The 12,438-nt window shown below is 32.0% G+C and overlaps 1 protein-coding gene across 2 annotated transcripts in view; it reads left to right on the forward strand.

Annotated features, from left to right (window-relative positions):
* pns (DENN domain containing pinstripe) overlaps nucleotides 1-12,438 on the forward strand; it is a 99,678-nt gene that overhangs the window by 56,734 nt on the left and 30,506 nt on the right. For both annotated transcript variants that reach the window (XM_080171583.1, XM_080171582.1), the window contains exons 32-36: nucleotides 814-916; nucleotides 2,185-2,269; nucleotides 7,291-7,390; nucleotides 10,534-10,605; nucleotides 11,137-11,199. In XM_080171583.1, coding sequence (XP_080027709.1) covers nucleotides 814-916; nucleotides 2,185-2,269; nucleotides 7,291-7,390; nucleotides 10,534-10,605; nucleotides 11,137-11,199 — 423 coding nt within the window. The remainder of the gene's footprint in view (nucleotides 1-813; nucleotides 917-2,184; nucleotides 2,270-7,290; nucleotides 7,391-10,533; nucleotides 10,606-11,136; nucleotides 11,200-12,438) is intronic.

The following is a 12,438-nucleotide window of genomic DNA, read 5'->3' on the forward strand; positions in this document are numbered from 1 at the left end:
AGCTATTTAAAATTTACTTGTCGGTGTGTTTATATCAATGTTTACCAGCAATTTCACTTGAATTGTAGAGAAAAAAAACGCATTTTTAGATTGAAAAAAAAATTTCTTTGAAGCTTATTTATTTTAGGTAAGACAAGATTGTATTAGTAATATGTCTTTTTAATCGAAATATAATAGCATAGCTTAGATAACTAACATCTTCAAATTTGGCTTAATGTTTTCCTTTCCTATCATCCATCTATCTATCAATCTCCTTTCATCTCATCTATAAGTCAGGGATGTCCATGCTTTTTATTTTTAGGGGGGGGGGGGGAATTAGAGGTTCAACGGTTTTCGGGATCTAATGTATTTTTAATTTTGAGAAGGTAAAATGTAGGGTTTCAAAGTTTGAAGAGGGTAAACATCCCTTTACCCCACTCTTGGCCATCTATAGTATTTATATTTAAATTAGTCTATCTATCTAGAACGTATATGGGCGCTTGGGCTGAACGCGCACCAGAGAAAATCCTACCTTATGGTTTTCTTTCATTATTTATCTATTAATCTCTTAATCAACCCATCTATATGCATATTTAAATTATTATCTATCTATCTAGAACGTATATGGGCGCTTGGGCTGAGGGCGCGCCAGAGAAAATCCTGCCTTATGTTTTTCTTTCATTATTTATCTATTAATCTCTTAATCAACCCATCTATATGCATATTTAAATTATTATCTATCTATCTAGAACGTATATGGGCGCACGGGCTGAACGCGCGCCAGAGAAAATCCTGCCTAATGTTTTTCTATCATTTATCTATCTATCTATCTAGAACGTATATGGGCGCATGGGCTGAACGCGCGCCAGAGAAAATCCGCGCTGTGGTTCTTCCTGACCAAGTATATTCGACACAGTGAGAACATGCAGAAATATAAAGGAATCAAATGTTTTGTTTATGTCTAGGTGTAGAAAATTAATTTAATGATAGTTATTCCTTTCATCGTATTATGAACCGCTTTCCGCGGATATTGAATGTACAATTATAAGATTAAAACCAGTTTTTTTAACCCCAAGGTGCCGAATGCACGGACTAAAAAATTGTTTTTAATCTTATGATTGTACATTTTTATATTCGTAGAAAGCTGGATATAATACGATGCTAGACATAGTTTTTTTTTGTATGGATGAGAACCGGTTTCTATCCACCGGATTCGAATGAATACGAGAAAGTTTATTAAAGTAGCGCAGCAATAAAAAGAAGATTTAAATATTTTACAGATATTGATAATTAGTTATTAAATTAACAATGCAACTTTGGTGCTTTCACTAATAGTGCCTGTAGTAGAGTACTGAAAACCCCCTCCCGTGTTTCTTTTTTAGATTTACTATGCCTTCCCTGTACCTTATATAACTTTATCTAAAATTTTAACAAATCTAGGAAAATTATCCTACCCCCCCCCTCTTTTCAATTTATTTTAAAACAAGGATGACAAAAACTATGGATAGACATCCGGAATGAACTATAGAGCAGTGTAATACAAAATAAAAATTAAGATAAAATAAATCACGAAACCTTTTACGATTAATAATGTGGAAATATAGGAATCGATCTAGCACTACAACCAATAAGTAAATTTTAATGAAACTTTGTGGAAATATGTAAAATGTATACTTATTGAATCCCTGACAATTTCAGTGCAGCCGTCTATCTTGAATAGGAGTTGAAAAAGACCTTGAACACTTTAAAAAAAAACTAGGAATCGATCTAGCACCCCAACCAATAAGAAAATCTCAATGAAACTTTAAGAAGTATGCGGAATTTGAACTCATTTAATCCCTGAAAATTCTATCTTGAATAGTAATGGAGAAAATCATGGCAACTTAAAAGTCTAGGAATCGATCTAGCACCCCAATTAATTGATATATCTTAATGAAACTTGGTGATAATATGAAGAATGGGAACTTATTTAATCCCAGAAAATTGCAGGCGTCTATTTTGAAAAGGAGAAATTCACTTTTCCCCAAAAACGTTTCAGACGGACATTTTAAATTATTGAGTAGCTTCGCTACTATTAAGGGTGAGGGGTTCAGTGTTCTACCAGGCACATTATGGGAAATTGTCGCATTTTTACTTCTTACAAAGAAGTTGCGCTACTTGAAAATACCTTAAAAAGTAGGTACAAAACATTTGAAATAATATTACAGGAGCTCTTGGGTCTCAAGCTTTTTGTATTCCTCTGATCAATAGCAAGCCATATCTTTTACCAGACCATTCTAGGCCAGTTCAGGTATCTATCTATCTTTATAATAATAAAATCTTTATTTTATAATTTAATTCAGGTATCTATCTATCTGTCCATCTTTATGTCTATATATTCTAGGCCAGTTCAGGTATCTATCTAACTTTATATCTATATTTTATAATTCAGTTCAGGTATCTATTTATCTGTCCATCTTTATGTCTATATATTATAGACTAGTTCAGTTATCTATCTATCTGTCCATCTTTATGTCTATTATATTCTAGACCAGTTCAGGTATCTATCTATCTGTCCATCTTTATGTCTATATATTCTAGACTAGTTCAGGTATCTATCTATCTGTCCATCTTTATGTCTATATATTCTAGACTAGTTCAGGTATCTATCTATCTGTCCATCTTTATGTCTATATATTCTAGACTAGTTCAGGTATCTATCTATCTGTCCATCTTTATGTCTATATATTCTAGATCAGTTCAGGTATCTATCTATCTGTCTATCTTTATGTGTAGATATATTCTAGACAAGTTCAGATATCTATCTATCTGTCTATCTTTATGTGTAGATATATTCTAGACAAGTTCAGATATCTATCTATCTGTCTATCTTTATGTGTAGATATATTCTAGACAAGTTCAGATATCTATCTATCTGTCCATCTTTATGTCTATATATTCTAGATCAGTTCAGGTATCTATCTATCTGTCTATCTTTATGTGTAGATATATTCTAGACAAGTTCAGATATCTATCTATCTGTCTATCTTTATGTGTAGATATATTCTAGACAAGTTCAGATATCTATCTATCTGTCTTTCTTTATGTGTATATATTCTAGACAAGTTCAGGTATCTATCTATCTGTCTATCTTTATGTCTAAGTTCAGGTATCTATCTATCTATACATCTTTATATCTATATATTCTAGTCCAGTTCAGGTATCTACCTATCTGTCCATCTTTATGTCTATATATTCTAGACCAGTTCAGGTATCTATCTATCTGTCCATCTTTATGTGTATATATTCTAGACCAGTTCAGGTATCTATCTATCTGTCTATCTTTATGTGTATATATTCTAGACAAGTTCAGGTATCTATCTATCTATCTATCTGTCTATCTTTATATCTATATATTCTAGACAAGTTCAGGTATCTATCTATCTGTCTATCTTTATGTGTATATATTCTAGACAAGTTCAGGTATCTATCAGTATCTATCTGTCTATCTTTATATCTATATATTCTAGACAAGTTCAGGTATCTATCTATCTGTCTATCTTTATGTCTATATATTCTAGACCAGTTCAGGTATCTATCTATCTATCTGTCCATCTGTACTTTTATATAATTGTGTGTATTTCTTTTATATTTTCATAGGTATTGTGTCTTTTGTCTTTTTTGTCTATTTGGGCACAATATTTTTTTATTAGCATAGCTTTTCTATAATTATTGCCCGTTTAGATAGCTTTTATGTTGAATATTAGGCATGTTATTTTTGAATAATTCGTATGACAACAATATACAATTTGTTTAAGTAATTTTACAACAACTTTTACATGCAACTTTTAATAGAATCATCAATTTGCATATTGCTAATTAAGTGTTAATGTTCGTCTGTCCTACTGTCTGATTTTTAAGTTTCGTATATATTTAAGTATATTGTTATCCTTGTTACTTCTATATTAAGCCACCATTCTTTATTATATGCGTATTATATAAAAACAGGGACTCTGATTCAGCAAATTAATATGAAATTGCTGAAATTCGGATATTTTTGTGACGTAGTATTGGCGTAAAACTTGTTTTGTGCTGTAACTAGATAGAAGTGGGCAAGACATGGGATGGAGGGAGAAAGAGGGTTGTGTTGAAATTTTGATGAAGGAAGATCTCGATCATAACTATTTTCGGATGTCTTCAAACTAGATTTACCCCTTCTCTTTCTGCATTCCCTTTGAACTGGATGATTCTGGAGATGACGGGTAATAAAAATCTGAAAATTGAAATGACGCAAATGACGCAAATTCTGAACGCAATTCTCACGTTTATCTAAAAATGCAACATATAATAATAGCTATTAAAACAATTTTCAAGCATAACTTTATTCTTATTAGGATAACAATTAAATAAGAAAAATATTTTTACCATATGAAATTCGTGATCAAACACCTAATTGAAAAAAAATGCAAGACATAGCTTTAATTTTAAGAAAGACTAGGGGCAACGGACGCCCCCAAGAAGCCTCTAGGTGTTCTTAAGGTGGGAGGGGGATAAGTCAACCGCCCTTCTACTTTTTAACTGAGTTTTAAAAGGAAATATTCAGAAAAAAAATTTAGGGGTGTGATTTTAAATTGGGAGGGTGGAGATACGCTCTCCCAAAATAGTTAAAAACCTTCCCTGTACCCAAAAAAAAGATTAATTGCAAAGGAAAACCATACAGATGTCATTTTTTAACAATTTTATAAAAAAAAAACATTGGCGCACTTGTATAAACACCTTATCGCTAACAAGTTTTGGAATAGAAAATCCAGAACCATCCAGTTCAAAGGGAATGCAGAAAGAGAGGGGGTGATTCTAGTTTGAAGAGAACCGAAAATAGTTATGATAGAGATCTTCCTTTATCGGTTCTGGATTATCTATTCCAAAACTTGTTAGCGATAAGGTGTTTATACAAGTGCGCCAATGTTTTTTTTTTATAAAATTGTTAAAAAATGACATCTGTTTGGTTTTCCTTTGCAATTAAGCTTTTTTTTAGGTACAGGGAAGGTTTTTAACTATTTTGGGAGAGCGTATCTCCACCCTCCCAATTTAAAATCACACCCCCAAATTTTTTTTCTGAATATTTCTTATTAAAACTCAAATTAAAAAGTAGAAGGGCGGTTGACTTATCCACCTCCCACCTTAAGAACACCTAGAGGCTTCTTGGGGGCGTCCGTTGCCCCTAGTCTTTCTTAGAATAAAAGCTATGTCTTGCATTTTTTTTCAATTAGGTGTTTGATCACGAATTTCATATGGTAAAAATATTTTTCTTATTTAATTGTTATCCTAATAAGATAAAAGTTATGCTTGAAAATTGTTTTAATAGCTATTATTATATGTTGCATTTTTAGATAAACGTGAGAATTGCGTTCAGAATTTGCGTCAGAATTTGCGTTATTTGCGTCATTTCTATTTTCAGATTTTTATTACCCGTCATCGAAATTTTCACTTACAAGGGGGGGGGGGGGGGGAAGTTTGTACAGTTATAGGAAATGAAAATTCAGTATCAAATTTTGCCCTGGCCGTTTGAGCTTGTTTTTATAGTTATCAACCTAATTCTTTTTGTAAACTCTCTTATATGATTGGATCTACCTGTAAAACTTTGAAAATTGAATTTTGGGACTTTCCTTCAAAGGGCTAGTGGGGCAAAAGACCCCCCCAAACACTAAAATTTTAAGCTTATTTTTTAAGATATCGAGCTGGTTTTTTATATGGAAGCTTTTATTAAATAAATGAGTTGATTAGCCATCTCATATTTCATTTTTGCACTTTACTTCTAGGGGCTTTTAAGCTCAAAACTTTTAAATTTTGTATTTGGGGGTGTGGTTTTACCCCAAAAGCCACTAGAAGTAAAGTGCAAAAATGAAATATGGGGTGGCTAATCAACTCATCTATGTAATAAGAGTTCCATTTAAAAAATCAGCTCATAACTTAAAATTTTAGTGTTTGGGGGCATAGACGTCCAAGGGGGGGGGGGTAATGGGGCGATTACCCCCCCCCATTCAAAATTTACCCCTACCCTGGGGGTGCCGTAGGCACCCCCAACCATTTAGGAGGGGGTATTTACCCCCCCAAACAATTTTGGGGGGGTAAATACCCCCCCCAAAATAAAAAATCTCCAATAAAAAAAATGGGTATTTTTCCATGGTTTATTTCTCTTGGGAGGGTGGTAGTACCCTTTTCTTTCCAATTTAGTTTCAAACATTGATTACGATATCTCTGCAAAAATACTCCTCCCTTTTATTTAGAAATCAAATTATACTGTACTGTTCATTAAAATTAATTCTTTAAATTTGAAACAAGTACGCGCTAGTGTCATACTAGAGAAATTGTAACTGGACAAAGTGTCTAAAAAATCAGCCATGTGACGTAACAAAATTTTTGGAGATGAGAGGAGAAGTGGGATAGAAAACACCTTAAAAAAAGATAATACCTCATTTTTATGACGTCACATTACTGATCTTTTAGACACTTTGTCCAGTTACAGAGAAATTGAGAGTTTATGATTTCTGGTTTGATATAAATATTAGGGAGAGAGAAAAATGCCGTCACTTTTTTTGCCGGATATCCGGCCCAACCCTAATCAAAATATAAAAAGAAAATACTTACAAAATACCCTAATCTAGAAAAGCCTCTCTTATGAATGTTATGTTGGATGCAAATTTGATTTAACTGAAATTGAATAGATTTTAATCATATTGTATTTAAACTTTCTTTTATTATAATAATTTAATTTCAATAGATTTACGATTCTGTTTAATATTAGGATTTATTCATTTTATTATGCATTTTGATATTATCCATTAATTGATCTCGTCTATACAATTTATGTATTCGTCTTTTTTTTGTCTAAAAGTCCTAAAAGTTGTTGAGCCATCGAACAAGAAAATGTTATTGTAAGTTTTAGGGACTAGTGTAATAAACAGCCAAATGTTCCCTCCCCCCTACCATTAATCAACCAACAAACAAGTTAGCTCTATCTATATTTTCATCTATTTGTCGTTTACTTATCAATTTCTTTTGTATTTATCTCATTTTTTGTATATATTTCTATAAGCGGCACTTGAGGAGGCGGGAGTTTAATCCGATAGCTAACCAATTTTTTTAAAATTCTAGATCTAAAAGAAAAAGTAAAAAAATAGGGGTGGATTTTTTTATTACCTTATCATTTATTTATCTATCTATTTATCTCAGTTGAACTCTGATTCTATGGACCCTAACCTGTTAGCTGTAATGGTTACTGTATCTCTTTATCGACTATCTTATTACCTCATCATCTATTAATCTATTTAGGTTAGCTATCTATCTCCGCTGAACTCTGATTCTACAGACTTGAACCTTCTGGCTATTATGCATAACGTCTCCACAATCAACGAGATTAAGACAGAAATTGGTAAGATTTGATTTTGATTTGCTATCCTTAAATTTCGATAGTCAGCGTTAAGGACTAACTAACAGACTGAATGACTCACGGACGGACAGACATAGTGAATTATAAAGTAGGTTTGCTACTATACAAAAAACGTAAATCTGTAACACAATGCCATCGAAGGTGATTTGACTTTTGTGTCAGAACCTGAATTGGGACATAGTGCATTTCATTACCCTAGGTTAGGTAACTTCATTTCACTTTTCAATAAAATCTAAAATGCGGCGGTTTTTGCAGGAGGTACCATTTTATGTGAAAATTTTAGAGGAAAATTAAACAGTTTTTACTTAATTACTACTTCTATTTTCAACTGAAGAAAAAATCCTTTTGTGTATATACAGAATCATTGTTGTTACTTAATCTTATCAAATTTTTTGTTTAAAAAGTAACCCATAAAAGCCGATTTTTTATTTTGTTCAATAAGGGTAAAATAAAAATATTACGACTTCCAAAGGGTTAAAATCAAAATCTCAAAGCTCTAATATGTTGTTCATCAAAAATAACTAGCAGTTTATAAGGACTTTTTTAATTCATCTTCTCATTTAACAGGAAAAAAAAAAATTTAATCTATTTTTCTTCGATGGCATTGTGGTAAAGATTTTTTAAAGGAAAACTAGTAGCAATTGTACGCTGATAAAAGTCAATTAAAAGTTGTATGCGTCTAAAAGTTAGAAAGCTGTTAATATCAATTAAATCTATCTTGAGTAGATTTAAAGTATGAATTTCTGCGTTTAATTCCTTTTTATTTGTTAGCTTACATAAAAAAAATTAAAATATATTTTTCTGTCTTTTGTTTTGCGTCTGTTAGGAAAGATTTCGCTAACCACTCTCCGCTAGAGTGAAGTTTTTCATAGTTTAATTGTTTTTTTTTACTTTAGGTAAGGGAACCCCCAAACTACTTAGCTGCTATTAATAAAAAACAAGTAGCTGTCTGTCTGTCTGTTCAATTGTTCGTCTGTACAGTAATAGGAGTTTTATATTTTATAATGCGTAATATCGTCTGCATTATATAAACTTGAAAGATTTTCTCAACTTGAAATCTTCAAAATAATAAATATAAGTTATCCTATCCATTGGATGAAGGATGAGATGAATTTTCAATTTTTGTAACCATCACAAAAGAAATATAGGGCCTAAAATAAATGTAGCAATGTAGCTTTAAATGGCTGTTGCTTTTATGTGTAATTGTAAATGCTGCCGTCGAAAACAGACATTACCATTATTAATAGAATTGCTGCAGGAAAGGACGATGTAACGAGTTCAAATCTGTTTTTTAAAAATGAAACAATATAACAACTGCATTTTTTTAGATGAATTCCGTGGTTTTAATTCAAAATTGCACTTCCTCCACCCTCCCAATAGGTTTAAAACTGTGGTTTGTTTGGCACTTGTTTAACTAGTCTATATATTTAACAATTCTAATATCCCTACATGACTTGTTTGAAGTTCAGGGATCTTAAGGGATAAGACAATAGACGATTAACTTATTCCCATGATGATAAAAATAATTTTTCCATCTATAGACTAAACTATTTGTTTAAAAGTTTGGACACTGAGTTTATAAACAACAAATTAAAAGGGGGGGGGGGGGGGGCGAAAGTGACACTTTTTGAAACCAAAACTAAAAGTCAAAGGAACTCAACTAAAAAAAGTGTTACAGGTCTGACATTTTGCATGGCAGTTGCTTTATAGGGATACAATATGGAACTGTGAAAAAACGGCGGCGCAACCGCCGAAAACCGCCGAGAAAAGGCAACAAAAATTACGGCGGGAAACGGCGGTTTTCGGCGGTTGCGCCGCCGTTTCTTCACAGTTCCATATTGTACCCCTATAAAGCAACTGCCATGCAAAATCTCAGACCTGTAACCCTTTTTTTAGTTCAGTTCCTTTGTTGACTCTTAGTTTTGGTTTCAAAAAGTGTCACTTTCGCCCCCCCCCTTTAAAGTACCCCAAGTTTTTAATCAAATGAACAAGATAATGTGGCTTTAAAACTTATGGTAATAATGTAACTTACAGTGCAATATCCCCTTCCTGCATGGTGAGGTTGCAATATTTTGACAGTTATTGATAACTGATAAGTTCATTACAAATACAAACTTACAATATGGAGTTCCTATTTTCTGTAACTCAAAAGTTTGCAGTTACTTTTTCATTTAAGTGTTTCTTTTTATAGAAGTTATTAATATTGCAATGTAGTATAACAATTTGAATTTTGTAATCATTTTTTATCCTATCTAATATTTAAACTATTGAAAAATCTCAAAACCTTTGGTTTTATGGTTTAGGATTTCCCTAAAAAAGCTAGTAAAATAAGAAAAGTCAAAGGCTTTTTATAGCTTGTAAAGAAAAAAGTTTAAAAATATGACAGAATAGATTTTAACCCATACAGAAATGTATGAACGATCAAAATCTATCCATACACTTCACACATCTAAGGTCAAGACAAGTTAAATTAGTTTTGGTCTTGTTTATCTTATGTGTACTTTAGAAATTTCCTTAGTGTACAAATATCTATAGGATTAGAATTATGGAAACAAAATTTGGGGATTTTTCAAGAAAAGTGTACAATTTTTAAAATTAAGTAACAGGATTTCTGTCTGTTTTTATCTAAAGATCTCGCTAACTGCTAAACTGATCGGGTTGTCCTTAACAGGGTAGTTTCTCAAAGGTCCCAGGAAGGTTTGTAACTATTTTGGGGAAGTTACCACCACCCTTACAAGAGAAATCACAAAAAATCAAAAATTTCATAGAGACTTGAACGCAACATAGACATGAAATAAAAAACAAACAAACAATTACAGCGCTACTATAGGCCTCTATGGACTTAGCCGTTAGTAGAAATATATTTTAAAAATAAATACCTTGTTTTTAAAAAGCTATATTGATAAAAAATTTATTGTAAAAAGCAAAATTTTATTACTGACTTACTTAGATTACCTGTATGTCTGTCTGAAATTTTGCAAGATTCCCTTGACCTCAAAATATATTTAACTTGATGTGTTCATCAATTAATGACAACACTATAGAGTATTTTTCTTAGCTGATGTGTTTGATATTTATTGATTTACTACATAATTAAAATTTATCTACCTACATATCTATTTTAGGGTATAGCAGAGCATGGATAAGACTAGCTCTGGAGCAAAAGGTTCTAGCCCCTCATCTTGCCACCATGCTTAAGGAAATTTGAAGTTTTTTTTTATCTTTAAATAGAATTGATGTTGAAAGTACAGCTGTCTGAAAAATCGAAATAGATAGGGTTATCAATTTAAAAAATGAAAAAAAACAGGGATGGCAATTTGTCAAATTTTTTGGACCGGATTCGGATTCTTACAAGAATCCGTCCAAAAAATGGCAAATTCCTACTGACTCTGAATTCTAGCAATATTTTAAAAGGCTTTTTTTTAAATTAAAAAATTTAAGTGCTACATGTGTCCTGAAAATTAATGTTCTTGGTGTTCTTTACAATTCACTTGCGAGAATCTATCCAGATTTTAAAAGATATTATATATAATGATGATAATCTTTGCTTTCAAAAAGGGGGAGTTGAAAGAAAAAACTCAAGACGCTAATTTTAGCCTACCAATTAAGAATCCGAATCCACTATTAAAAAACGGATTTTGGATTCCTAAATTGGCCAAAAATTGGGCGGATTTTGGATTCAGATTGCCAACCCTAAAAAAACAGATAAAAAACTTGAAAATAAATTCAGGATGTCCCATTATTAAGAACTCTGTACAGAAGATATGCTTTTCTCAGATGTGAAGATGAAAAGGAAAAAATACATTTACATTAATTACAATTTAATCATAAAAGTACTATAATATATTATAGTTTTTAAGTACAAAAAGTGCAAGAACGTTCGATATTCACAATGTTTGCTTTAAGTAACATTAATTTTTAGGAACATTTTTAGGCAGGATATCTTCTTGTGGTTGGGTATGTTGTCTTAAAAGACTTACTTCCTTCTGTAACAATTTGGCTTTCCTTTACAGTAAAGACTCTATAAGTCCTGGTAAGGTCATTATCTAATTTTGGGGTGGGTACTTTACCCTCTGAATATAAATCAACTAAGAAAAAACTACCTTAAAGTTATAAAGACTGTACCATGTGGGTTGATCTTTTATCCTCACCCCTACCAACCTTACCTCACCCGCTCTCACTTTAAGTGATTTATGATATTTTTTCTTTCATAAAAAAATTTAATATTCTATACCTTTATATTGAGAATGATTGTTATATAATTCAATCTTATTTCTATATAAGTATTTTTATCAAATCTGGCAAAAAATCTATTATTAGTTCCAGTTTAAAATGTAGCATAAAAAGAGGAATATGTATATTTAAAATCAAACAAGACTGAAAAACCTCAAAGCACACAAATAATGAAAGTAAATCATTTCAATTATATAAAACCTTTCTAGACACCAACACAAATATACATGCAAACCTTTAATAATCTTTATAAATTTTACTTGGTAACTTCAAGACATATCCTAACATTTCTTAAAATCAAATTTTCATAAAATCAAATTTTCAATGTAAACTATGTATAGTTACTTGCCAAGTTAAAAACCCGTGACTGTGGCTCAACACGTAGTGCATCCGCTTGTCGTCGGGAAGGTGATAGGTTCGAATCTTGGGCCGACACCACGTCATAACTAAAGACGTTAAAAATGGTTCCTACGGCTGCTATGTCAGATGCGCGACATAAATAGTTAGAGTATGGGGAATGCCTTGGCCCAAAACAGGCGCAACTTGTTACCATGCACAGTTGGGACTTCTCAGACAAAGGTCGTACATTACAGAGAGTTGGTTGTATGTTGGATGTTACTTAACCTAATATCCTTGGGTTTTTGGACAGAGAAGGGTGCGTAAAAGTCATCCTTAGTTCTCCTGGATTGCTGGACCAGGACCTAGACAGTACACCAAGTCGAAAAAGTCCTGGACTGTAATCCCGCCCCTACGAGGTAATCTACTTGCCAAGTAAATTCATAGTTTCAGAAAGGGTA

Source organism: Acartia tonsa, chromosome 9 (assembly GCF_053477335.1).
Source record: "Acartia tonsa isolate MP-2025a chromosome 9, ASM5347733v1, whole genome shotgun sequence".
Classification (NCBI taxonomy): Eukaryota; Metazoa; Arthropoda; class Copepoda; order Calanoida; family Acartiidae; genus Acartia; species Acartia tonsa.